The 25,833-nt window shown below is 41.1% G+C and overlaps 1 protein-coding gene across 1 annotated transcript; it reads right to left on the bottom strand.

Annotated features, from left to right (window-relative positions):
• Positions 1-249: 249 nt before the first annotated feature.
• Positions 250-25,833, bottom strand: YY1 (YY1 transcription factor). The gene is made up of 5 exons (XM_058859707.1): positions 24,709-25,833; positions 15,534-15,696; positions 6,158-6,218; positions 3,540-3,698; positions 250-2,464 (listed from the first exon to the last, which is right to left on the bottom strand). The coding sequence occupies exons 1-5, from the start codon at positions 25,403-25,405 to the stop codon at positions 2,282-2,284; spliced, it is 1,263 nt and encodes a 420-aa protein (XP_058715690.1). The 5' UTR covers positions 25,406-25,833; the 3' UTR covers positions 250-2,281.

The raw sequence follows: 25,833 nt of genomic DNA, 5'->3' as shown, positions 1-25,833 counted from the left end.
CAGATGCAAAATAACCAGAGGCAATAACAGTTACAGCTCCCAGTTGGTCCTCAAATCAATATTTAACATAGCTTAGTCTCAAATATATGTTCAAGGTAACATAGTTCAGTCCCTAATGTATGCTCAAGGATGAAGTACTGACACCTTGCAATTCAATAAATGACTTTATGACAAAGGAAAGCAAACTTCTGTGTAAGCCTAACAACATCACAGATAATGCTTAAGAAAAAATATAAGGTCAATTAGAACTAGACTGAATTAATTTTATTTCCTTCCAAAAAGAATAGACACTAATTTAACTGTATACAGAATTTAATTTAACTATAACTATACAAGTTTCAGTATATTGTCCTGTTCAAAAACTGCTTATATATAAAAGAAAAAATACTGCCAAAATTCTAACGCATACTTTACAATTAAATGTCCCAACTTTCTTTCTACCCCTAACAACCTCAGACTAGAGTTGCAGTGTTCAGATTAATTTATGTATGGATGAAAATTCCCTTGGTCTTAAGTGCAGTTTCTTTATTACCCATGTTTTTGCCACTACCACCAACACTGGACTTAAAATTAAGTTTTACAGTATTAGCAATGAAAACTTTGATGAACCTTTTAAGAACAGAATTCAGAAAAAGATTAACAACACTTTTTACTGCATTAAAATGTTACATGCCATTAAAAAATAATTTATGCATTTCTCTGCATTATCTTCTGTTTATTAATCTGTCATATTTTACTATAGTAATTGCAACGTTTTCTTTGAACACTTGAACAAATGAGAAGTAACCACTCTTAGTTAGACCATCAAAACTCCATTTAGTTCTTAGAACTTCAAGCTCTTGTTTTGAAACAAAAGGTGTCCAATAAGGTTCCAAGAATTTTTATCATTACACTCAAACAAGTCAGCCAAAAGAAGAAACAGTTTCTTTTGTTCCTGGTATGATCACCCAAACCCTACCATTTCTCCACTTTCTACTGTTACTGCATTTAAATTGCCAACATTTCTTACCTTGACTAAACAAAGTTTTCCATTTAGTTATTTCCTGTACTGTTTTACCTAGTTGCTGTCCAGGCACACAGAACACTCTACACTGAGTGTTCTACAAATGTAGTTCTGTAGTTCTACTACTACACTGCCAAGTCTCCAAATCCACCATTCCAGTTAATGGAAGTCTAGGTCACTCAAAACCAGAATTACAGTCAGCAATTCTGTTTAGATATACCACCTGATGTGGTATTAACTGCATCACAAATCACTGTAATTGAATGCAAAGTAAAGGAAACTTGAGTTTATTTAGCTTCCAATTTCTGGGAGGTCAAGAGGAACTAGAACTGCTCTGGACAACAAAAGAAAATTGACTGCGCTTACAGATCATTTTCTGCCAGATTCTTTCTTTAGGACCACTGTTTTATTGTTGTCCTTTCTATTACATGGGGGATGTACATATTATCAGGTGTTAATAAACGGTCAGTGCCTGTACAATACATTCTACAACTGAGCACCACTTTCCGTAACTGAACAGGCAAAGAAATTACACTGAACATCAGCATCTGGCAGTATTTCTCCAAAAAAAGTGACTAAAATGGGTTTAAATTGATTAACACTATTAAATCACATCTAATATTTGATACTACATGATTTCATTACAGCTATACGATACAATTATACAAAATGTGTTAACATCAAAGAATACAACCAAAATTAAGATAGCAAACAAAACCTATATAATTTTTTTTTCTTTACAGGAAAATACTTTTGAAGTATGCATGTAACTGCCCGTTCTTTTAAAGAAAATCTACCGCAAGCAAGTTATCAACCTCCAGAAAATCACACATAGCATTACTACGCATATCCCCAAAAAGTGTACAATATGCACACTTGGAAAATACAAAATTAAAAAAAATCGTAAGCAACAGGTGAGCTTCATATTTATAAGAATGTGAAAAGAAGTCCAATTTTAGCACTGTTGTATAAAGAATTGTCTTTTCTGATGCAAGTTCATGAGCTGACCCGTCCGGTTGGGGCCACACTTTACAAAACACCGTGTTCTTGAAACGGGGTTACAGAGCAAGGTGGAGCATCTTAGCAATGTCACCTTAAAGTTTTCTGTGTGATTTTTTTTTGCTTTTTATTTACTACTTATCAAAACACGTCCTTTAGGCTTGTAGGGTTCTTTTTTTAAAATTCTTTCCTAGAAACAATATACAAAGGGGAGGCGTATTTCTTTCCAATTGATTTTCCTGTAAGATGTTTTGAGTTCAAGAACGTTCTGCTCAACTTTCACTGGTTGTTTTTGGCCTTAGCGTGTGTTAAGATGTGAGATTTCAGGTTGGTTGATTGCGCAAACTTCTTATTGCAGCCGTCAAACGGGCAAACGTAGGGCCTGTCACCAGTGTGAATTCGCACGTGTGTGCGTAAATTGAAGTCCAGTGAAAAACGCTTTCCACATCCTTCAAACGTACACTGTTGGAAGGAAAAGAAATACTCTGTTAGCTGGTGGAACTCATCTCCCTCACTGATCAGAAAAACAGTCTTTAAATCACTAGACTGCTCAAACATGAAGCCAGAGGGTGAAGATTATTATGGGTGAAGCTGTGGGTAACCCCTGTGAACTGCAGTAAAACCTATTTTCAAGGACGGAAATAAATGACCTCCAGCTTGCAAGTAAGCACTTCCACTAAAAACACCTTCTCTGCATGTGAAATAGTACCTACACTGTATGACAAAACAGAAATGTTATTTCACATCAGAACTTCACCCTTTGAGTGATGACTTGCAAAGGTTTTCTCATTTTACCTGCTTTACTTTTAAGATAGGCTGGATATAAAGAGGACAGCACATTTAGTGTCAAAAACTTATATTTACCACACTGAATATTCAGTGTATTCATCCAAGTGAATGCCTGAGGACTGCAAATGAAGTTTTTGAAATAATTTACTTTAAAAAATAATCAACAACATAAAAAACACGTATCTTAAGTGTTTTCTGGGGAACATGTATATGCTCAAGACTAAGAATAATTTTAAAGATTTATAGGGGGTATCATATGAAGAGGGCAGGGGACCTCTGGTGGCAGAAGCTCACGTGACTCCATATAAATGGAAAGAGACACAGTGACTCCGTCATTTTGTTGAAAACTGATTAATAATCCCTACTGAAAATTAATACCCTGAGGTAACTGAGCAAACAGCCCCAAGTCTCAGTTGTCCACATGCGCTAAGCTGAAAAGATAATGAGGAAAAATAGACATGTTCTTATTTCTCTAGTAATTGCAGACTTCATTTTTAAAGAGAGTAACTTTACATTATTTTTTGAAAGGTATCTCCCATGTACATCCAATCTGACAATTTCTAAGAGAAGTCCATGTAAATAATTAAATGATAGCCTAATTAACTTAATGAGGCTCCCAGTTTTTCAGGTGCCTCATCTGATTTTAGAAAAGCCCTAGTATGCCCAAGTCCTGTGGAAGCCAGGTGATAGCTAGTCTCCAGTGCTCCCAGACTAAGTGGGGGCACTCATGCCTGCAGGTTACCGATACCTGAAAGGGTTTCTCTCCAGTGTGAACTAGCTGATGCCGCTTTAGTTTCGAGCTCTCCACAAAGGCCTTGCCACATTCTGCACACACGTGTACTCGAGGACCATGAGTGTGCAGATGCTTCCTCATGGCAGAGTTGTCCCTGAACATCTTTGTGCAGCCCTTAAAAAGAACAGTGAAACTCAATTAGTAGATAAGCTAGTTCTCATAAAGAAGGTTTTATTTGCTACAGTACAAACATTTTAAATGCTTTTATATCCTGAATACTCTAAGAGCTGGCACTGAAAAGAACATCCCTTACATTTTTTTTTTAAAAAAGCAATACAAGAAAACTAATAATTTGAAAAGCTGACCAAAAAACCCCCTAAATCCAATACCAAAGAAAAAAATCCTAAACCCTTTCCTCATTCACTATTATGAGCCATGCGCAGTCGAATAATAGGACAGTCTCATGGAGAAGATGAAGCTCTGACAGAAGCAAATGAATAAATCAAACAAAAGCACTTAACAGGTTTCAGAGGAAAAAACAAACACAAAACAAAAATCCAACCAATAAAACAAGACAGAAAAAGAGTTCATGGATACCTATGGCATACTCTTCAAAGTGCTATTCTCCGAGAACAACGGTACTACAATATATTACATGGTCTATAATATACCACAAATTATTCCCTAGTATCAACTGGTATGTGCACCATCTCCCAACATTCTGTCCTCTTCAGTCTCTGTCTTCCTCATTTCTGAGAACAAATGGAGCAAGAGAGCTTCCAGCACATAACAACTTACAGGAACTACCTTATCCAAACTGGCCACAGCAGACTGATCACTGCCACCTTGGGACAGAGTGCCACTCGTGCTGCAGTTTAAACCCACAAAGTGATACTGGGCAGTGGAATAAGATGGGACTATAGCCTGAGTTAGCCCCACCTCAATCCAAAAGCAGAAGATACATTAACTCAGGTACAGCATCACAATTCTTAACCTGGGGGTCAACCCTGCATTGACAGAGGAATACCACTTTTGGTACGTTAAATGCTTAAGAGTTATGCTTAAGCCAGCAGTGACCTGGGGCTCTATTTGCCTAAACTTTCTACATTTTTTTCACTTCTTAATGTCTCCTCAAGGTTCAAAATATATCATCAAATCCTGTTAATAATCATAAATCCTATTTGTACTACAAGTGATGCTGTTTAAACTTATATAAAGCTAGTATGCCAACATCACTGTGTTTGAGGCATGAAACTTAAAAACAGTACCGAAAGGACCATTAAATTGCTAATCTTAAATTCTGCAGGCTTTTTTTTTTTTTTTTCTTCCTAAACAAATACATTAAATAAGCATTGTTTCTTACAAATAGGGTGAAATGTCACTTTCAGGAGCTCTGTCTTCAGGTACTAGAACCTCTTTGGCTAATTTTGAAATATTGTGCCACCATTTGGGGCACATAGCAGAACTGTGTGGGGCAAAGCAGCGCCAAAGTAAACAGACCATCAGCTTTTTTTCTGCATTTATTTCAAAGTCCCTTCTTGCTTCTGAGAGCAGCAGGTACAGCTACATATGTTAGTTGTTTGGGTTTTTTTTTGTTAAACTGAATTCATAAATGCATAAAGGCTACAAACACTACAAGATAGAAAATGGAAAGATAGAACATTCTTCCCCCCGCCCCCATTTAGATGAAGTTGAGGCTATGAAAAAGTAAATGAAAGAAATGAAGGTAATACTCCTTGGTAGAGCAAATGTAACTGTTCCCGTATGTCTGCATACTATATTACAAAAAAACATGACACTTTTAGAATGTGGAGAATTGGAAATCAATATAAGCACAAAGAGGAATTCAGAAAATTCCTTACACCATGGCTGTCAGAAACTAGCCTTCTATTCATGCTCTCTAAAGGATAACTGTAATAGCTATCTGCCCTGATTATTTGCTTAGGCTCACACTTATCTAGACCAGAAGTCAGCAAGATTGTGTTTGTCTTTTTTTGTTACAGACTAAGTCAGCTAAAAGAAGCACTACAAAAGCTGGATAATGCAGTAAAGCCACAGGCTACCAATCTAGGTGACTGGCAACATTTATTCAAGACAGAAGCTTCCCTGCTACCAGTGGATCAGAATCATATCTCCAAGATGCCTGCCTCTCTTTCATGATGATGCACTTTCCAGCTCTGTGGAATGTAATTCTGAGTCTTCCAATAAAGCTGACTTTGGCATCTGCACCATAAATTGCTGATTCCTGATCTAGACTCCAAATCTGTCATAGTTTCCAAGCAGAGGATATATAGATCTTAGGAACGTACTTTGAACAGCTTTCAGAACATTCTTTCAAGTATGTATTCTTGGGTGTCGGGAAATCACAACAGTAAACAGCATGTTAGGGACTGTGCATCATGGTTACCAGAAGATTAGGGATGCACTAACCTTAAGACAAGGAATGGGAATAATATATTATTCAGTGAAAGGTTTTAAAGGAAGCCTCTAGAGAATGACAACTAAAATACATTTAACTGAGTGTATTCTGTTAACAGTAAGATATTTTAGTTATTCATTCTCAAGAGAAAACATCAATACAAAATTCTGATCTACAAATTACTATCCACTCAGAAGCTGAGCACTTCACTTACTTTGTGAGGACAAGCTATCGTTCGTGGAGCATCATCTTCTTTAATTTTTCTTGGTTTCATTCTTAAAGATAAAAAAAATACAACAAAATATTAGTAGAAACACATTAGTAGACAGCTCTTCTCCCCTAAGTGCCTACATAATGAGCACATTTTATCCCACAGTATTACATATGCCAGTGGTATTCACTTTAACATTTTCAAAACCTTCATAAAAATATTAACAGTATAATTTAGCATTTGGAATGCTCTGCTTTTCCAGAAGGACCTCTCAAATATAGAATAAGACATTCAATACTATCTTCTTAATCCTCTGAATATGTGGAAATTGAGATTTTTTTTTTCCTGACATATGCTAATTATAATTAGGAGGTTTTGTTTGAAAACTCCATTTTTGTTGTGCCAGTACCCATGTGGCCTATTTAGCTTCACTTCCTCTCCATCCGTACAGCAGAACATGAAGGAGTATAAGTTCAATCATTCTGCAGTATTTTCATCACACAAGACTTCTAAAGAAAACTCTACAGAAGCAGGGAAAGCAGAATCAGGCAAGTTGTGGAATCTACACAGACAACACAGACATCCATTTCAACCATAGAAATGATAATTATTCTTCTTTAAGCTATTGTGCACACAGATTCCACTCTCAGCAACTGACTATTTTGTGGGTGCCACTCCACTGCTACATAAGGAGCCAAGCAAAACTGCTTGTATGTGTCAGATCTATTTTACATACAGTAAGACTCTGTACAAAACAATCCTAGAACAGTTTGGTTGTAACAACCACCTGTCAAAGTCAGAAGAGACAGATGTGATTCTGGAAAAGTGCACTGCACTTTCAGCTGTCTTTATTTCTCAAATCTGTGGTGCTGTCTTCAATAAATTGAAAAGAAAAGGTTTCTCTCCATCTAACTATAGCAGTAGGTGGGTGTAAATAAATGGATCCCCATACAGCTGAGTTTCCCTTAGGTAAGCAATGAGATTTTGCACATTCCCAAACCTTGCTGTGGAAGCAGAGCTAGTCTGCTCATGTGGGTTACTGAACTATTTTTTCCTGGCAGTACAGCACACAACAGTTCCCTTGGGACAAGGTGGCCATGTATCATATATGTAAATTAATCCACAGGTTTGGTGGTGTACCCTAGTCTGAAACAGAATGAGTATCTTGAAATTAACAAAATAATTGGAATTATCAGAATCACTCTTCTTAATGTTAAGAAGGAAAAGTGTTGCTATCCATGACAGTCTTATCTGCATGAGTTCTCTTTTTGAAAACTGATATAAAAGAACAAGGTTGGTGGAATATATTTCCAAACAATGCATATATGTACGTTTTTACATCCCTTTTTATTAATTTATGTAAGAATGGCTAAACAGCAGCTCTTAAAACACTCAAAAACTTCCCAAGAGCTGTAGGGAAAATAAACTAAAATGCCTCCATTCTGACCACAAAAACATTTGGTTTTTGCAAGCGGAGTCCAGACTTCTTTGGTACTGTCACACTCCTACAGCTGAAATCTGCTTTCACCTGTTTCCTTCACACGGAATACTGAGAGAAGAGGGTGAATTAAGGCAAGAGCAGTGAAAGAAACTCCATCAGAAGTCCTGAAGACCCAGGAAAATCATCTTACAACTGCCAGTGGAGTGATATGTGAGGGACAAGTCTCCTCTGGCTCTGTCAGCTATCACTGCTCCCTCACATTGAGTCCTTTCAGTAGTGCAGACTTAGCACAGTTCAAGTGACCATCTACAGACTAAAGCACTTGACAGCCACTTCACAGACAACACTAAACCCCAAGGATTTAGCTGCTGCTTTTCTTCTTTTCTCTAAGTGGCCACTTGGGAAACTCTTGCTTGCCTCAGCATCTCCAGACTACACTTAGTAGGTTCAGAGCTAACCTGAAGAACACTACAGTCTCCTGCAGGGTTACAAACACATTTACAGATATTAACAGTGACTTGTGAATGGTGTACGGTATTTGTGTTGACAAAGCTCCTCCTGTGCACCACACAACCAGCAGCACAACTAGGATTTTATCAACTTAAGGGCAGAAATATTCTGAACACAGCAAATTACATCTGTTCTTGTACAGTAGTCTCCTCATTGTTTTCATTGTAACTTGTTCTTTCAAGACTACAGACCAAGTCAGTTGACCTTATTGATTAGACTTAGTTTCTATAATCCAACTGGAGTACAGAATGGTTGTGCTGTTTTTAGTTTACACAGTCTCTTTGAGTAAAGTACTAAAATACCTGACTCCAAACAAGTGATTGGGATTAACTGATTGACTGCACTCTCCAGTGAGGTTCCAGATTCAATAGTACTACAGGTACTGAGGCTGTAGGATACCACACACACACACACAAGCTATCTTTACAGTACCCCTACAGAAAGCCTTCAATTACCTTTAGCATAGGATTCTCCTTATTGTATCTCTGTGATTTAAAAAAAAACAGGAAAAGGGACGGAAATGAACATCTGTAATTGTATAAATGATCACAGAAGAATGATATGACAAGGCAGGACATGAAAGAACAGAGTGTCATGATTTAATTCCATTAGAGAACAAACATCCTTAGGAGACAAAGCTGGTGCCAAAACACCTCCTTCTAATTCAATCAACCTATTAAATGTTGGCTGAGTCATCCCCCCAGCCCCAAAAAAATTAAGCAAAAAAAACTTCCGAAGTCTGAGATCTGTATCCCTGACATGATCAGAATGAGTAAAGCCACTATTGTTCCAAAGTCTTAATTGACCACCTGTAAAGGGAGTGACTAGACCAAGAGAACTGCTAACAAGAGATTGTTGTGGAAAACAATTTAGTGTGCAGTGCCTGCATTCTCACACTTCGTGCTAAATCCTCTTCCTGACTCTTGTATCTTACCTCTGGTATTAAATCAATCTTTGAGAAAGAAATGCTGCAACAGTGCCATCTCTAAGAGGCTGTTGAGATAGAGTGAGAAGGAAAATACCCCAGGCCTGTGCAGTACAGTACAGCTTGAGGAACCAATTGCAGGTGAACTGGATGCTCAGACATGGGACAGACTGCAGCATCAACATACACATTACGTTTTTCAGTTCAGTGTCTGTGCAGGCATAGAACATGAATGTCCATCCAGGGCTTTTTGCTATTCAGGCTTTGTTTCTAAATTAAGCAATACCAGCCCAGTAGTATACTTGAACATTTGGACACAAATACAAAAAAGTTCAGTTAAAAAATGAGCAATTTTACATCTTCTCTTTTTTCACGTAAGCACAGCAAGTTAAGCCTAAACTGTGGAACAAGACAGTGCTTATGCACAGGATTCCACAGATAACCAGGCTTATCAACAAAACAGCAGCAGACAATGCAAAAGAAGAGATGGCAAATGGTGTCCAGGTTGTATCTCAGTGCCACAGTCAGGAGGAAGCTGTTGGGCCCTTTGTACACCTGGGCTGAAGGCATGAGGGCATAAACACACAAGCACAGATACAGTAGATCATTGTGTCAAGAAACATAATTTTGCTCATGAAGCTGCAGAAGCCATATGGACAATCCCTCAAGGAAGAACTTAAAAACTTACATATTCTATGCATTAGAAAAAAATATTTTGGTCTTACTTTAAAATTAACTTTCTGCGAAAGGAGACCAGACTAGAATCTGTGCTGTTCATCTTAATTACACTGCTGCAGGTAGCTCTTGCTGGTGGTGATTAGACTTTTGGCTCCCACCCAGCAGAGCATCTCTACCAGCTCCATCCAAGTTTTCTTAGCCTGAAACATTAATCAAAAACAGAACTCTAACATTATCACTATTTAATACAACTACAGACACACACATTAGTACTGGGGTGGAACTTCAGAAACAGTTGCCTTTGCAGAAAGTCAATTTACATGGCAAGACCAAAATTTTCATTTCTGTGGTGAATTTACGTGTGTTGTGCCTAGTGAAGGCAACTGCAAATCAATTCACTGTGAAAATCAGGAACGGTACCTTTTGGATCAAGTCACTGGGACACTGCAATTAAAAGCTACCTCTTAACTTGCACTGGGGGAGTGGAGGGAGGGAATGTGTGACAGCAGAGGAAGCAGGAATGTGTGTAACCCAATAGCTTTACAGAATGAGCTGCATAAAAGCATGCTGCCTTATCCATGCATAAGGAAGACTGAGTGAAATCACAGGTATTAAACCACTCAGTTTCTCAAAATAAAGAAAGCAATATTGTCATTGTGCATTATCTGAAAGTTAAATCCACCTCCTTTAATCTACATAGCTGAACTGAAAGTACTTCACCCTAAGAGAACCTTAATCCCCACCCCAAATCCCTGTCAAACTCCATAACCTATAGACTTGCCAATTAATGCAATTTAAAAGGCAGCCATAGAAAAAATGTTAAAGCTGGGAGGAAAGGAAATATAATTCAAGTAACAGTATAGAATTTCCCTCTTGCTCCATCATCTCTCATTTTTTGCCACTGCTGACGAGTTCTGTGTTCTCAGCTTACTGCTCCCTCTGTACACTAAGCTAACCTTAATAGCTTTACTCTCTTTTCAGGCAACTCCTTTAACACATCTTAGAGGTCTCTGACGACCAGCAATGATATTCACCTGTGCTGATGTCCACCCCCCTGGCTCACTAGGAACAGTCAGAGGTGGATGAAATTATTCATTCTCAACAACAGTAAGTTACTGGCACTGCTGCTGTGTTCCCCTCATTCTGCCATTCCCCTTGAACTGCCCTGCTGAGCAGAACCAACTTGAGCGTTACAGCCCCGTGCTACTGCAAGAGTTTCTTTGTGCTGAACAACTCCTGGAACTGGCTAGACTGGCTTCTGGATAAACAAGATGAAAGGGGAGTGGCACAAAGTGTCCTAGGAATCTATCTACACACTACCCAAGAACAGCCAGTGTCTTGCTTCAGTCACACCTAGGAAGAAAACTGCCAAATGAAGTTCCTTCACTCCACGATTCTGGCAAAAATTATCCCTAGGTTTGTTCCAGTTATGAGGAATATCTGGGACAGTGACCTCTGCAGTGTGGCACAGAGCATATCTCCCCTCCCTTAGAATAATACTGGGTAAAGCAATTGTCACTTTACTGCCCTTTAAGCTTCTCTAACGAGAATACAGAAGCATACACCTTATAAAGAGGCCTAAGTCATAAATCTGGATGAACAGAAGGCTTTGTCACTTCTAAGAAGGGTGTCCAATTTCAAACTCTAATGCAGTTTCCTCTTCTGTTTTCTATAGGTTTGGAAAGTGGATAGAAAGAAGACCAGTCATCACAATGGCTCTCCCTCAGAAAAGATACCAACATCAGCAGAAAATAAAACCACAAAGAATGAAGGTTTTACCACCAGGACCCATTACTCTGCCAATTTCCCTGCTATAGGATATTCCTTTTTATTTCTTTGTTTTACAGATGTCTGTGTTCTGCTGTCTTCAGCCAGTTCAGTCATGTATTTGGAGGACAAGAGGGAAGGAGAGGACAACCAGGGACATCCTTCTTAGTGGTTTGCTTTGAGAGAATTTGCCATATGCACATTCTAGAAATATCCCTGCTACCTTCTTAAGTTTTCACTACCAAGCAACTATGATTTCTTCACAGCTAACTACTGAGCTGTCATCAATTTAGATTTGGATGAAGCATTTTACTCCACTTGAAGGGATTTGTAGTTTCCCAGTCAAAGGAATCAAATTAAAACATGGTAATTTATTAGGTTTTGTCCTTCCGAGCAGATCATTCACAATTAACATTTCACATCCTGGTATGATTGCCCAAGAGAATTCCATCTGTTCCTTTTTTATTACATTTTTAAAGCATGCTAGAGAAAATTCAAGACTCCTAAAAAAGAATAAAGTAATCTGCAAAAAGTGGTAAACCGCCAGCCAGGTGTAACTTATGGTCATTCGTCTATGTATTACTGAACATGTCGATGTTCTGACACAGCCTATTTATCTACAATGTTTTCAACAGAATCATAGAATGCATAAGAACTTTTCCAGGAAAAACTGTCAGAGTTCCAGTTAAAGAATTTAGATTCCTGCTACATGACTCAATGACATATGCTCTAAACCACGCAGTGAAAGACAACTGTATCGCAAGAGACACCACAACCACTCGCTCTGCGAGAGCCACTGAGCTCTGAGCACTGCTGGCCACTGCAGACGCTCAATTACTACACTTCTTAATTATTTTTTTTAAAGGGCTGCAGAGCTACAAATAACTTCAAACATCAGGTTGGTCCCTGCATTACCTTTCACTAACTAAATAATAATCAGAATACCAGAACCTTGCTCAAAATCTACTACCACTAGAATTCAAGTTTTGTCTGTTTAAGCTTAACCTCAGAACTTTGCTCTTAATAATCAGTGCAAGTATTTCAAAACAGTTTATTCTTAATCAAAATAAGCTACCATTTGTTATAAACAGTGGATCTAGCCTAGTTCAGAGGAGGTAATTTCTACAAATGTATGGTGAGATTCCTTCCTACTTTAATGAAAACCAAAAAGCATCCTTACATAACCTTCTCTCAACCACACACAATGCACTTAGCATACAATTTTACTAGCCAGTTCACACTTCCTTATATGTGGACTGCCACAATTCTTTTTTCAAGTAATCTAAATAAAAATTTGTAATCCAAAACCTTACAGCACGTGAAGCTACTTAAGTTTAGAGCAATTTTCAACTTCATGTGCTGCTAAAAGTTTTCAAAATACAGCAACTGAGAATTTTGAACTTCTGAACTGTAAAACAATGAGCACTGTTTGACAATTTCAGAGAACTTTATACTAAACAAACACATTATTTTAGCATGAAAAACTGTATTCCTTGAACCTCCAAAGCCAACTCCAGCTATATAAACCCAATTTTTATTTCCAGCTTGCTGTGTGAAGCTCCTAGTGATACTGTACATAGCAAGGTCAACAAGACAATTGAACAGTAGTCTGCAGGTATCAGTACTTGAATCCATCTTATCGGCTAAGGAGTCCCTTCAACACACTTCATTCCAAGAAGACAAGACCTTAACAAGAAATACGAAAATTCTAACCCATACTCTTCAGTCTCAGAAGAATAAATAAACACAATAATTTAAGACATAACATAAAACAAGAGTAAAAGTTTGACAGTCATTGATTCTGACCAAGAAATCAGCCTTTCTTAGAAAATGCATTAAATTCTCATGTATCTACAATTAAGCTATGAGAACAATTTTTTTAGCGACTTGGGAATATTACAATTATATAGTAACATATGTAATATATAGTAATATATATAGTAATATAACTGTATTACTAAAGGTGATATCCACACAAAGTGCTTCCTCTACCATCATGCATTTATCTTCTGACTGAAACGATTATATTTTATCTGCTATGAGAAAAGAAGTTGTACACATAAAACTGAATCTTTCCACTACCTGCTACAAATTCCAGCTCTGGAACTTCCCAGAACATTTTACCATAAATACAGTGAAGTAATAATTTTAAAATACTGCCAGCAGCCACTGTTTTCTCAATAGAAACCTAACTAAAACGTTTTACAATATATTTCAGAAATATGCAGACATATTTGATAGAAGCAGCCTGGTCATTTCAAGAAGCCCAAATCCTGACAACTATCTCCAGTATTCAACTCAATCTGAAGAAAAAAATATTCAGTATTTGCATGGAGAATACCCTGCAAGGAACTATTTCTACTTCCTTACAAAAGACAGCTATTCAGTACTTCACTGTCTAATAGAACCAAAGATTTTAGCATGTTTTAAAGTAATGGAGAGCACAATTCTAAACACACAATGAGTAAAAATATGTAGGTAACAGTTTAGAACTGGAACACTATGTACACTCAAGAGTATCGCTTAAATTATTTGCTTTCACAAAAAAATTGTATGAACTCCTCAGCAAGTCCCAGAGAAAATTACAGTAACTTTGATAAATTATAGTGAAACACAAAACAAGAGTATCAATAGCTAAATCCACCCATCACTTCAGATAGAACCCTGTTTTCAGCTGTTTGTGATGTGCTTTTATACATTTCCAGATCAGACAACGTGAAGCAGTAAGAAAATCCTGAAGAACTATTTTACTAGGAGCCTTCAAAATTCATAGTTCAACAGCTTTAGTGAAAGTAATTGTGGGATGCAGCCATGCTGTAATTCCTCCAGCACAAACACACTACAGAGTACCAGGACAAAACTTGTAAAAAGCAGCAAGATCAAAAAGGTGAAACAGGAGTAAATGCACACACTGAACACCAAGATCCAGCTAGCCAAGAAACCAGACCAGAAGTTTGTATCAACAGGCCCCGGCGCCTAGCAAGTACCTGGAAAAAGGTACACTCTCCCTCTAGTAGGTAGTAAGGCTAACACCATCTGACTGTCCTCCCACCCTGAGTGTCAGAACTGTGCACCTGCGCTCTGAAGAACAGCCAGCTGCTAAAGAAATGAAAACGAATGTGGCTTTACAGACATTTTGCTTTCAGCTTGTGACAATCTGGCAGCCAGAGACAGGCAGCAGCCGTGCCCAGACCCCTCAGGCACAGCGCTCACGCTGCCCCTGCGCTGAGCGGAGCATGAGGGGCCCGGGCCGGCAGGGCCAGCCCCGCTCGGGCACTCGAGCGGCCCCTCCGCTGGGCTCGGGGGTGCCCTCTGGTGGCCACGGGCTGCCCCGGGAACCCGGCACCAGAGCCGGGCCCAGCCGACACTTTCACTGTCCCCGCCCCGCTGCAAGTCATTCCACCGCCGCTTGAAAGCAAAAGTCACCTTGTCCCTCAGGTCACCCTATTATTATGTAAACGAGTGATAATTCTGACTCACCAGAGAAAATCCAAGCAGTATAGCTACCAACTGTGAAACTGCAACTATCAGTGGCACTTGAAAGTGCAGGACACGATTTAAAATCTCGAGCTTAAGAAGCAGGTGAAAAAGAACAGGAAGTGGAGTTGCCAACTAGATCCTGTAGCCTTGCTATTTTGTACTGAACAACCGGAATGCAGCATTTCACTTCTTGGATCTTTGGTGCTCAGGAATTTAAGTCTACTCACATGAAATAATCTGACACATAACATCACAGAATTGCTGGGCTTGGAAGGAACCTCTAGAGCCCATCTAGTCCAATCCTAAAGCAGGGTTACGTAGAGTAATGCAGTCTATCAGTGTATTCCTGTCTTACCTAATGGAACCAAAGACTGGAATACACTGAAGAATTCACTACTGAATATAAAATCCTGTTATTTTAGTTCAGAACAGAGTACCTGATGCTGTGTTAAGTCCCTTGCTTTAGAATAGAATTAAATAGAATAGTAAGCCATACTAAATATACCATTTTGCCTAGCCATTTCATAATTAAACCAATGAAAAGAGCACAATTTTAAAGTTCCTTTCTTCCTACTTACCTAGCAAATTCAGCCAGTTGCTTGGGGTCTGAGAGGTCAATGCCAGGTATTCCACCAGGAGGAAGTTTCTTCCCTGTCATGTACTCTGAGTAATCTGGAGGAGAATTCTCTCCAATGATCTGCTCTTCCACCACTGTTTCATGGTCAATATCCTTTTTATCATCTGAAATACACAAAATACTGAATTCAATACTAAATTCATGCTAAAGATAAGAACAGCATACAATTTATTAGGCTACATCTCAATACAAATTCATGATTGCCACATGTTTAATAGAATACACTGCTCATCCAGATTCCCACATTAAATGTGAAGAGCAAAAAGACTGCCTAAAGAACACAGAAAGAATACAGTGACTGAGGAAAAAAAAAAAGCAGAAATTGCAAATCTACTTTAAACACAAACAAATGCAGAAATTAGTGGAACAATCCTATGAATGCTGGCTGCACTTGAAAGATAATGTACGTTTCCTGAAACAATACCTAAATATTTAATTTCCTTAACCTCTTCTGGACTAATCTTCATTACACCCATGCTGATACTCAGCAGCAGTCCCTAACTTTGCAAGCCTATCAGAAGAACAGCAGACACTTACCCTAAGATGTCAGGACTACTGATCTTTACTTCAGTCTTCAGACTTCCCTGACCTCCAACAGAGGTGTCATAGAGACAACAAATTTAAAAATAACTGCTGATGGGCTTCAGCACCTGCCTGTAAAATTCAGTTTTTCTAACATGTACAGACAGATCTCAAAAAAAGCAAGTAATTCAACCATGTGTCTCTCTCCCAAGGGGGCTTCCTCCTTCTGTGGCAAAGGCCAGCCTAAGCTCTTTCCCACTCCACTATGTAAACAGCAGACTGGGATTATTCAAAGCTTTGATCTGCAAGCCAGTTAAGATACTGCTGTTTTCTCTGCTCTAGAGCTCCTCCTATGAATTTGTGCTCAAGGACTGCAGTGAAATCAGGTGGAAGACCTGCTGTTGCTGTCTACTCACATTCATACCTTAGAAAACATTGTACCATGCATTCTATCTCCTCTTGCTATTTTATAATAGAAACCAAGAGACACAAAAATGAGAGAGAACAGAAACACCCATCTATGTTCCTCACTGCAGTATTCACAGCAGCAGAAAGTGAGACACAGCACCTACCCTGTTTTCCAGCCTCAAATACACCTGGGACAACAGATGCATATATGACTGTAACTGCTCAGCTCAATGTAACAGAACTTGACAGTACTTCTACTGTGTGCATGGGGAGCAGATTCTGGAAATTGTTTTATACACAAGAGACTATACAAAAACAACACAAAGTTTTATTTTACAGATATTGTTTAAGCAGTGGAAACACAAGGTGGTAGGACAGAAATAGTATTGCACCAATTAAAAAAAGATAGGAAAACATACGACAGAAAACAAAAGACAAAATGTTTTGGGATTTTTCCCCTAAACAGAAACACGGGAAATAACATTAGTCATTACTCAGTAACTTAGGCTAGGAAAGAGAGAACAAGACAAGCAAATAAAATAAATATACCACACACAAATTTCTATTCAATTTGTAATGCCTGCTTTTAATGTTTGCCACCGAGCTATTTCTAGAAATGTTACTGCTAGTTTGAGGTTTAATCTGATCTACCAGATCAAATAGCAGTTCATGTATATTCCATGGTGAAAGAGGAAAACAGACTCCAATGCTGCAAAGACAGAAGTGTAAAGAAGAAAATACTATCTGCAGCATTAAACTCAAAATAAACTACAAAACTGACTACTGACCTTTTTAGTTGTCCACTCACCACCACACTACCTTTCAGTCCCTACCAGTACTCTACAAAAACAATTGACTTTACCTTAAGCAAGGACTTTCGCTAAGTTTTAGAGCAGTTGAAGGAGTTACAAATTCAAGTCAATAAGCCTCTAGCTTGGCAACTATTTGTTCTTTCTAAGAGAAGCTTGAAGAAACATCATGTAGCAATGCCTACACTGGGAGAAAAGACTGGGAAATCAGAATTTTTGCAAAGCTAGAAGTGACACCTTCTCTATGCCGAGGACTAGAATGAGATCAGCTGCCCTCCACGTGGCCATTTCAACAGCTACCCAGAATGTGCAGTTTGACTGTTTGATCACATTCATAACACAGACAAGTTTTCATTTCCTGCCTCATGTCAGATACATGAGTCAACTGGGAAATTCTGTACACATTCTTAAAGATCTTCTTTCCTTCCCTAGCGTACAAGTTTGCTATTCCACAGTACTTTCTTATTATTTGAGAACTAAACTGAAAGTCAGCCTTCAATGGCTTTACTTCCCAAAAGCCTGCCAACCGAAGTCAATTCCACAGCTATTTAATTCCACAGACTACTGGAGCACAAAACACAACACAAAAACTATAAACATATTGCTTGGATAGAGTAAAACATAAGAGAAATGATTGTTTAGTGTATTAACTATGAAAATAATATAATAATATTAATATAATAATATTAAATATGAAAATAAAAACCCACCACATTTTCCTATAACAAAAAACTGCATCTCTACAGTAGCACATGCATCTCTACAGTAGCACACGCCTCCACTTCTAAAAACAAATTTAAAGCAAAACACTAAAATACAGAACAGTTACCTTGAAGTGTTACATTAGGCTAATATCTCTGAAAAAGTAGCAGCAGACTTCAGTAGCTCTTTAGTATGGTGACCATCCTGTGACATTATCAGGTCTTTGGGAAAACAAAACAAAAACACACAAAAGCAATCTCCCCAGTTTTTTTTGAGGAACTTTGGGAATGAAAAAACTTTACCAAAGTGCTCTATGCACGGATTTAGTTTATTTGTTGGTCTACCAACCTGGACTAGGCTGCTCAAAGTCTGGAGGGTAAAGTGCAAGCAAACTTTCACTCAGGCCGAACTGATCATTCTCGCTGCAAACTGGGCAAGTTAACTGTTTGTTGTTTTTTGCCTTCAAGCAAGTCTTGATGCCCACTACAGGAGAATTGCTTCCCCCTTTTCCTCTCACGAAGCATCAGAGAATCAAACATACTGCATCCAAAGCAAAGCAAAACACAGCCCTGAATTTACAGTGACACCTCTGGATGCCACCCATGCAAGACATGTACAGACAGAACCATGAAGGCTATTATTACTATATTAACTATCTTGTCTACATTGTTTTGTCCCTTAAAAACACCTGAGACTACAACAGACTCAAATATAAAGCATTCAGCTGAAGCACTGTTCTTATAGATCCAATGCAGTTTTCTCTAATGAACTTGGAACACAATTTTAATGGCCTCCCCCTACATCCTTCTATGCCAACTTACATTAAGGTAGATACTTAGTCTAAACTGTGTTGTTCTATGCACCTTTTTAGGATATACCCTAACACATCTTCATGTTCAGTGTGCTTCCATCTACACATCTCTCACTGCCCCCTAATTATGGGCAATAACACATATTGAATCAGATCCACTTGGGCCCTTCAAAGCAAGTACGTCAAACATTTTTCTACCAAGATCAGTGAAAGTTCAGTGTTTAGCCAACTGTGTCTTTTGATTACTAGCAAAACAACCTGAAGTTTTAAGAGGACAAAGCGTAAATATTGAATGAAGTAAGGAGCAAGATTACTGGGATAAAACCAGTAACTCCATGCAACAAATCAATAACAAAATATGATAGAATCTGCTTCCCAAGACTTTATTGATTACATCTTGCTCCTATTACTACACTTTCTCCATCTCTTACAGCCCTTCTGTTACACTGAAAAATCCATCCACTTTGAAATCCCATTATTTTGTGCATTTCTTGAGTAGCAGCTGACAACTCTGGAAACTCCCCAACTTATTAAAATGACCCTCTTAAGACTCAACCCTTGAAGCTGTCATTATTTTCTCCTCAGTTACTCTTGATTTTATTGTATTCCACTTCTAAATCACCAAATCTGTGAGCCATCCTCCTCCTCTATTACCGAGCAGAGAGAACACGTTGTTCAGTCAGTTTTCATCTGAGGAAAATGGTGCAAACGGGAACTCGGAAGATACACCTGGTAGCAAAGCAATGACACCTGATCCTACAGCTTCCTCCTCAAGGCATCAGATTAAAAGATATTCTACTTAGCCACTAAAAGGATAAGCAACATTTAAGCTTAAAATATGATCACACAGTTAAACACATTTGCTTTTAGGAACAGCTGAAAAGCAATTACAGGATAAAGGATGTATTCGGCAGCTGTGCAGTACCAAGGCACTGTGGTAACAGCTTGGTTATTGCTACCACATTGCAATCTCCTCAGGCAAATTAGTTCATTGGTCATGTTTGGAAGCAAAAAGCTGTAATTAGCTTGTTAAATAATACAGTTATTTAGCAGATACTCCTGAATGTTAAAATTCCATTTTGCACAGTATGTCATTTTTTAACCTAAACGGCTGCTAGGTTACTTTCCCTCTGACGTGCCTTGCACACAGATGGAGAACAGGTTCTTCTTTCCGTGTGTCACCCATCTCTTATTTCACACCACTGAGACATGAACTGACAAAACCAGTGCATATATCAATAGTCATCATCTGACTTCAGCATTTATGAGACTGTGCCGATGCACTATGACCTTCTGAATGGTCAGCACAGGAGTGACTCGAGCACCCCAGGGAAGGATCCAACAGCAAGTTAGAGGATTGTAGTCTAAAGGTGGGCTAAGAAGCAAATTAATTGAGTTATTTTATATGGTGAACCACATTCATGTATTTCACTTTCCAAACTGAAAATATGTTTAAAACACCGAGAACAGTCTGCCTTATCATTGGAAAAAGTGTCAGGGCAGATTAAATACTTACAGCAAAAGCATGTATCATTGTCATGACATCTTAGTATTTTAAACCAGAGAATCACTTTCTGCCTCCATTAAACAAACTTTATAGGAAGCTCATTATCTATCTGTCATTGCAAAGCATTTCGGCCATCTTTGATACAAGCCCACAACTGAACTAAGTGACTCATCTATCATTTATACTACTTAAGACAACTGGTCAGACAGCAGATGGTTATTTTCTCACCCCTGCAATCTGATGAAGCAAAATGAAAACCTTTCTATTTTTTGACATTGAAATTTTAAGAGATTTTGAAGACCCTTCTAGAAAACCAACATGAACTCCGCGAGTTTTCCAAATAAGGGTGCACAGCACAGGCTTCCTATATTATCAAAAATAATCTCCAAACCATACATGTCACTTTTGTATCTTTGTCTTTCCCATCTAGGGATAGGACACTTGAGCAGTTTAACATCTGTGGGCAATGTTTGGTTGTGCTACTGCAGCCCTTAGCTTGCAGACTATGCTAACAATAATAGTTTAAGCCAACTCCTATTTCAGGTTTGAAAGCTTGACAGAGTCATTACCTAGAAAGAGATGTAGTTACAGTAATCAATTTTTTCGCCTTTGAACCTAAGCCCAAATTGTTTGCAATTTCCAGCATTTGGTGCAACCAGCATTTAAGCACCACCTTCCCAAATGTTCCTGAATGCAAGAATCAGTTTTGCAAGCGCCATCTGACAAAGTGATTTCTCATGATTCTTCCCCTCCCCCTTCACTATTCTGTACCCAACCTGGAAAAATTCACTAAAGACAATGATTCAAGCTGAATACAGCAAAGGTACAAATAAACTTCACTTTGTAAGAATTATTTTTCTAGTACAAACAGGAGTCTCACTTGGAGAGCCCCATTAATTATATGCAAATTTCTGATAAATATATTTTATATAAAATAAACACACTACAGGAACATGATTAACTATCCACCACAGACCCTCTTCAACCCTTTCAAAAATACTTTCATTCACTTCTTACTTTCATTATTCTGAAATAATTCTGAAATTCAGTATTCTGAAGAGCTGAAAAGCTGATCTGAATGAGAACAAGGCACTCCTGCTTCAAACTAAACACTTTGATCATGGGTCACAAGTTTGATATTACCATAGATACCAAAGCGATAGGAGAAGTTATGGTAACTAAATTGTTGCCAACAACAGTACTGCAATTTCTAAGTAACCACATAAGTAGACAAGGATTAAGTAATCCCCTTTAGTTACATTGCTATATATTTCACAGATTATTTCTACACATTTCAAGAGGTGCTACAAGACATGTTATTCTCCTTTATGGGAAAAGATTTACGACTGGTTAAATTTGGTACCACCCCTGTACAAGCCAATATAGTAGCACCACCAAACAGTAACAAGGAATTAATTCACATTGTCTACCCACACCATGGTGAGCAAAGTGTCCTTCCCAATTCAAAATCCCATGCACAGCAATATAGGGCTCATTGTTTTATCCTGATGTATGGCCTTATTTTTCACTTGTCTTTTGATTAATTTTTCACTTAGCTTTTAAAGCAGTCAACTGAATCAGTGTGCAAGCAAATCTTTAATTATGTCAAAATACAGACTTAAACTTACTGTATTTCTTCAAAAAAAGTAGTTTGCTTCTTTAGAGAAACTTTAGAACCATCCTTTTGCAAGCCAGTGATTTTGGGTTTTCTTGGTATTGATTTAGCTGGAGGTTTTTTTTTTGCAGGGGGGTACTCAGGATGGGTTTTTTTGGGGTTGGGTGTACATCCCTCTGCCTCAAGTTTTGTTTCTATTTCAATTTCTCTGGCAACAATTGAGCCTTTGAAGTTTCATGGGGGAAAAAGGCAAAATAGAAAAAAAACTAAAAAAAAAAAAAAAAAAATCCCAGCATTTGACCACATCAGACCCCTTCTGTAACATTAAAAAAGCTGCATATGAGGCATATGAGCCTGTCCAATATTCTCAGTAAAACTTCACAACACTCTCAACTGACCAGGTTATTAACGAGGCTGTCTGAAGCTGGGAGGTGGTGTCTGTATGCGCAAAAGAAGGGGAGGTCAAATTTTTTCCCAATATATTTGATTTTGCTTTTGGAAGGGCATTTTTTAGCAAGTCAAGTGAGACTAGGTATTCTTTATTCCTCTGCATCATGGATATAATTGAGTTAAATGTAGCAATACAATTCAATGTCTGGTAAATTATAAGTGAGTATCATTCCTACGGAGCTTGCATGGTCATGCTCCTAAACAAGAAAACCACCGAAATCAATAAGGCTACCCCTGATATAAAAGCTGTGTATGTGGAAAGAGAAGCAAATTTATTGATTATACACATGCTTCACTTGGGCCAAGTAATAATCAGCGTGCATTCCTAAGGAAGCATCCTATCAGGCACTCTGAATTTCTGAGTGCAAATGCATGCTAGAAATTGTCAATTGATCTCAGTGATGTCCTGTATCCTGCCAGCTCATGAGTCACACAGCCACTTGCATTCAGGTATCTCCAGCAGCTTCTACAAACCAGCAGCCTGCATTAGTTCCTATTATCTTTTATCCTTCTTGGATGGTCAGTTCTAAGAAAATTATTAGCAAGGGAATTTATTCAGTTTCATACAGTGATACAGAAGCACACAGAACACCATCCCACTAAATAGTATTTGGGAAACTCTTCATCAAGAAGAACTTTGATCATTGGGCTGTCAACTGACATGCCAATAGTGTCAGATACTCTGTGAAACTTACTTACTGTGAAACTTACTAAAGTTGTCATCTGTATTTAAAATGAGAGAAAAAATCTATATCGCTGTGCTTTCCATCTTTTCAGGCAGGAGAACTCAGCCATCCAATACACCTTCCATTCTACACTGCCCTTTCTAACAACTTCTGCTCATTTGCAAACATCACAGAGTGCAAACATGTTTTACTACATCAAAAGCTTAAAGAGTATCTCTATTTTACTAGACTCTTTCTAAAAAAATTCGAAAGAGCACAAAAATTATGATATGCAAGACAGATTACCAACTTACTATTCAAAAAGCACCCACCAATTTAAATATTACATGAACTGTATTATCTGACCTCTTTTTTTTCACATTTACGTAACTTATGGACAGAACTCTGATTACAGAGCATTGCTGCTGGCAATACATTTTTGTAAAAATTAAAAAAAAAATAAATAAAGTGGGTAGGGCAGGTGCGTGTCAGCTTTACTCCAAGTCCCACAGATATTAAACACCTTCACAAGATTTTACTGCCTTTTAAAGACACTCCCACACACACCAGAAAAAAAAAAAAAATCCCTCAAAAAACAGAATCTCCCACGACAAGGTCTCCCTGTGCCTACTTAAAAAGCTTATTTAAAGCTTCAAACCTAGTCGAGAAAAAGCCCGACGGTTTCCCAGCGCCAGTCAGGAATTGCCCCTTTCCTCCCCGCGGCTCCAGGGACGGAGGTCAGCTGCGGAGCCGCCCCTCCCGGCTGCCACCCCCGGCGCCCCTCGGGCTCTGAAGGGCCGGTTGTTTGCGGCCGCCCCCTCCGAGCCGGCGGGAGGCGCGGGCAGCCCCGCGGGGGCGAAGAGCTGCTTCCCCTCGCCGGCACCGCGGGCTCCGGCCGGGGAGGCCCCACCCACCGCCCGCCCGGCCACCGCAGCGGGCCGGGGCCGGGGCCGGGCGGCCCCCGGGCGAGCTGTACACGGTATTTCGGGCTTCGCCGTCCCCGGGCCGGGGAGCCGCGGGGTCGGGACGGGCGGGTCTCCCCGCCCGCACATCGCGGTCACGGCCCGGCGCACACGCCTCACCCGCGGCCGCGGGGCGGGAGGGACGGGAGCGGAACGGCAGGCAGGGAGCCGGGGAGGGGCGGCGGAACGGGACACGGGGGAGAAGGAGGACAGAGGGCGGCGGCGGCCGGGGGAGGGGAGGGCGGGCGAGGGGCAGGCGCGGAGCGGGCCCCGCGGGGAGCGGCGGCGGGGCGGGGACGGGGGGAGCGCGGGGAGGTTCGCCCCGCACCCCGCCTCCCCCTACTGCAGAAACTACGCCATTGCGGCCTGGCCCGGGAGCCGGCGGCGCTGCCGCCCGCCCGCGCACCCCCCGCCGCCGCCATCTTGGCGGCCGCCGCCATGTTTGCCTCCTTCCCCCCGCCGCGGCCGGGCAGGAGCGGCGGCGGCAGCGCAGACCCCGCCATCTTTTCGGGGAGCCGCCATACTTGCCCTGGCGATGAACATGGCGGCGCCCATCGCACACATCAAAACATGGCCTCCCTTCAAAACAAAACTGTCCCGGCCGCACCGCGCGGCCGCCGGCAGGGCCCGCGGCCCAGGGAGGGAGGGGTTCGGCGCGCACTTACCCGAGGCCCACATGGTGACCGAGAACTCCCCCTCCAGGGTCTTGATCTGCACCTGCTTCTGCTCCCATTTCCTGCCGCCGCCGCCCTCGGCCCCTCCGCCGCCTCCCCCGCTCAGGTAACTCTTCTTGCTGCTCTTCTTGCCGCTGCCGCCCTTCTTAACGCGGCCTCCTCCGCCGGCCGAGGAGGAGCCGCTGCCTCCGCTCTTGCTGCCGGCGGCGGCCACAGTGACCAGGGTCTGCTCGATGTACTCGTCCTCCCCGGCGGGGGCCGGCACCGGGATGAGGATCTGATCCTCGAACCCGTCGTCGGCCCGCAGTCCGTCCGAATCGTCTCCCCCCACCACCTCCTCGCGGGTCTGCACCAGGATCACCTCCTGGTGGTGGTGGTGCAGGTGGAGCTGCCCCCCGCCACCGCCGGCCGCGCCGCCGCCCGCCCCGCTGGGGTCCCCGTCCGACACCAGCGGCTGCAGCGCGATCATGGGCTGGTGGTGGTGGTAGTGATGGGGCGGGTGGTGCGGGCCGCACTCCTCGCAGCACTCATCCTCCTCCTCTTCCTCCTCGTCCTCCTCGCCGCCCACCACGGTGGTCTCGATGGTCTCCACCGGGATGGTCTCCACCTCGATCTCGTGCAGCTCCACTATCTCGGCCGGCATCTCCGAGCCGTCCGTGGCGATGTATAGGGTGTCTCCCGAGGCCATGGCGGGGCGAGGGGGGGGAGAGAGAGCTTCGCGAGCGGCGAGGGGGCTCCGGTCCGCTCCCCTCGGCGGATGGTGGGGCTCGGGCTCCTTTCGCCTGCCCTCCTTCTCCTCCTCCCCCTTCCACACAAACACCAGCGCCTCGCAGCCAGCGACAGGCAGGGAGGGAGGGAGAGGGAGGGAGGGAGGCAGCACCGCCAAATCCCGGCCGCGCTCCCTCGCGAGACTTCCGCCGCTGCCGCCGAGACGGACCCCAGCCCCGGAGGCCGCTGCCGCCGGACTCGCCCCCCCCGCCGCCAGGCGGCCAATGGCTGCGCCCGCCGCGCCCAGGCGAGAGAAGCAGCCAACGGGGCCGCGCCGTGCCAAGCGCCCCGCCCCCTGTATCTCCTCTCGTCCTATCACGGAGCGCTGCGAGCGCGGGGCGCACCTCT

Source organism: Poecile atricapillus, chromosome 1 (genome assembly GCF_030490865.1).
Source record: "Poecile atricapillus isolate bPoeAtr1 chromosome 1, bPoeAtr1.hap1, whole genome shotgun sequence".
Taxonomy (NCBI): domain Eukaryota; kingdom Metazoa; phylum Chordata; class Aves; order Passeriformes; family Paridae; genus Poecile; species Poecile atricapillus.
The sequence above is the reverse complement of the archived record's forward strand: the minus strand, read 5'-3'. Positions and strand labels throughout refer to the sequence as shown.

Coding starts and splice junctions, on each gene's coding strand:
- YY1 (XM_058859707.1), bottom strand. CDS start 25,405: ATGGCCTCGGGAGACACCCTATACATCGCCACGGACGGCTCGGAGATG. Junction 15,697..24,708: donor GGTCACCATGTGGGCCTCGG/GTAAGTGCGCGC, acceptor TGTGTATTTCAG/ATGATAAAAAGGATATTGAC. Junction 3,699..6,157: donor CGATAGCTTGTCCTCACAAA/GTAAGTGAAGTG, acceptor GTTCTTTTTAAG/GGCTGCACAAAGATGTTCAG.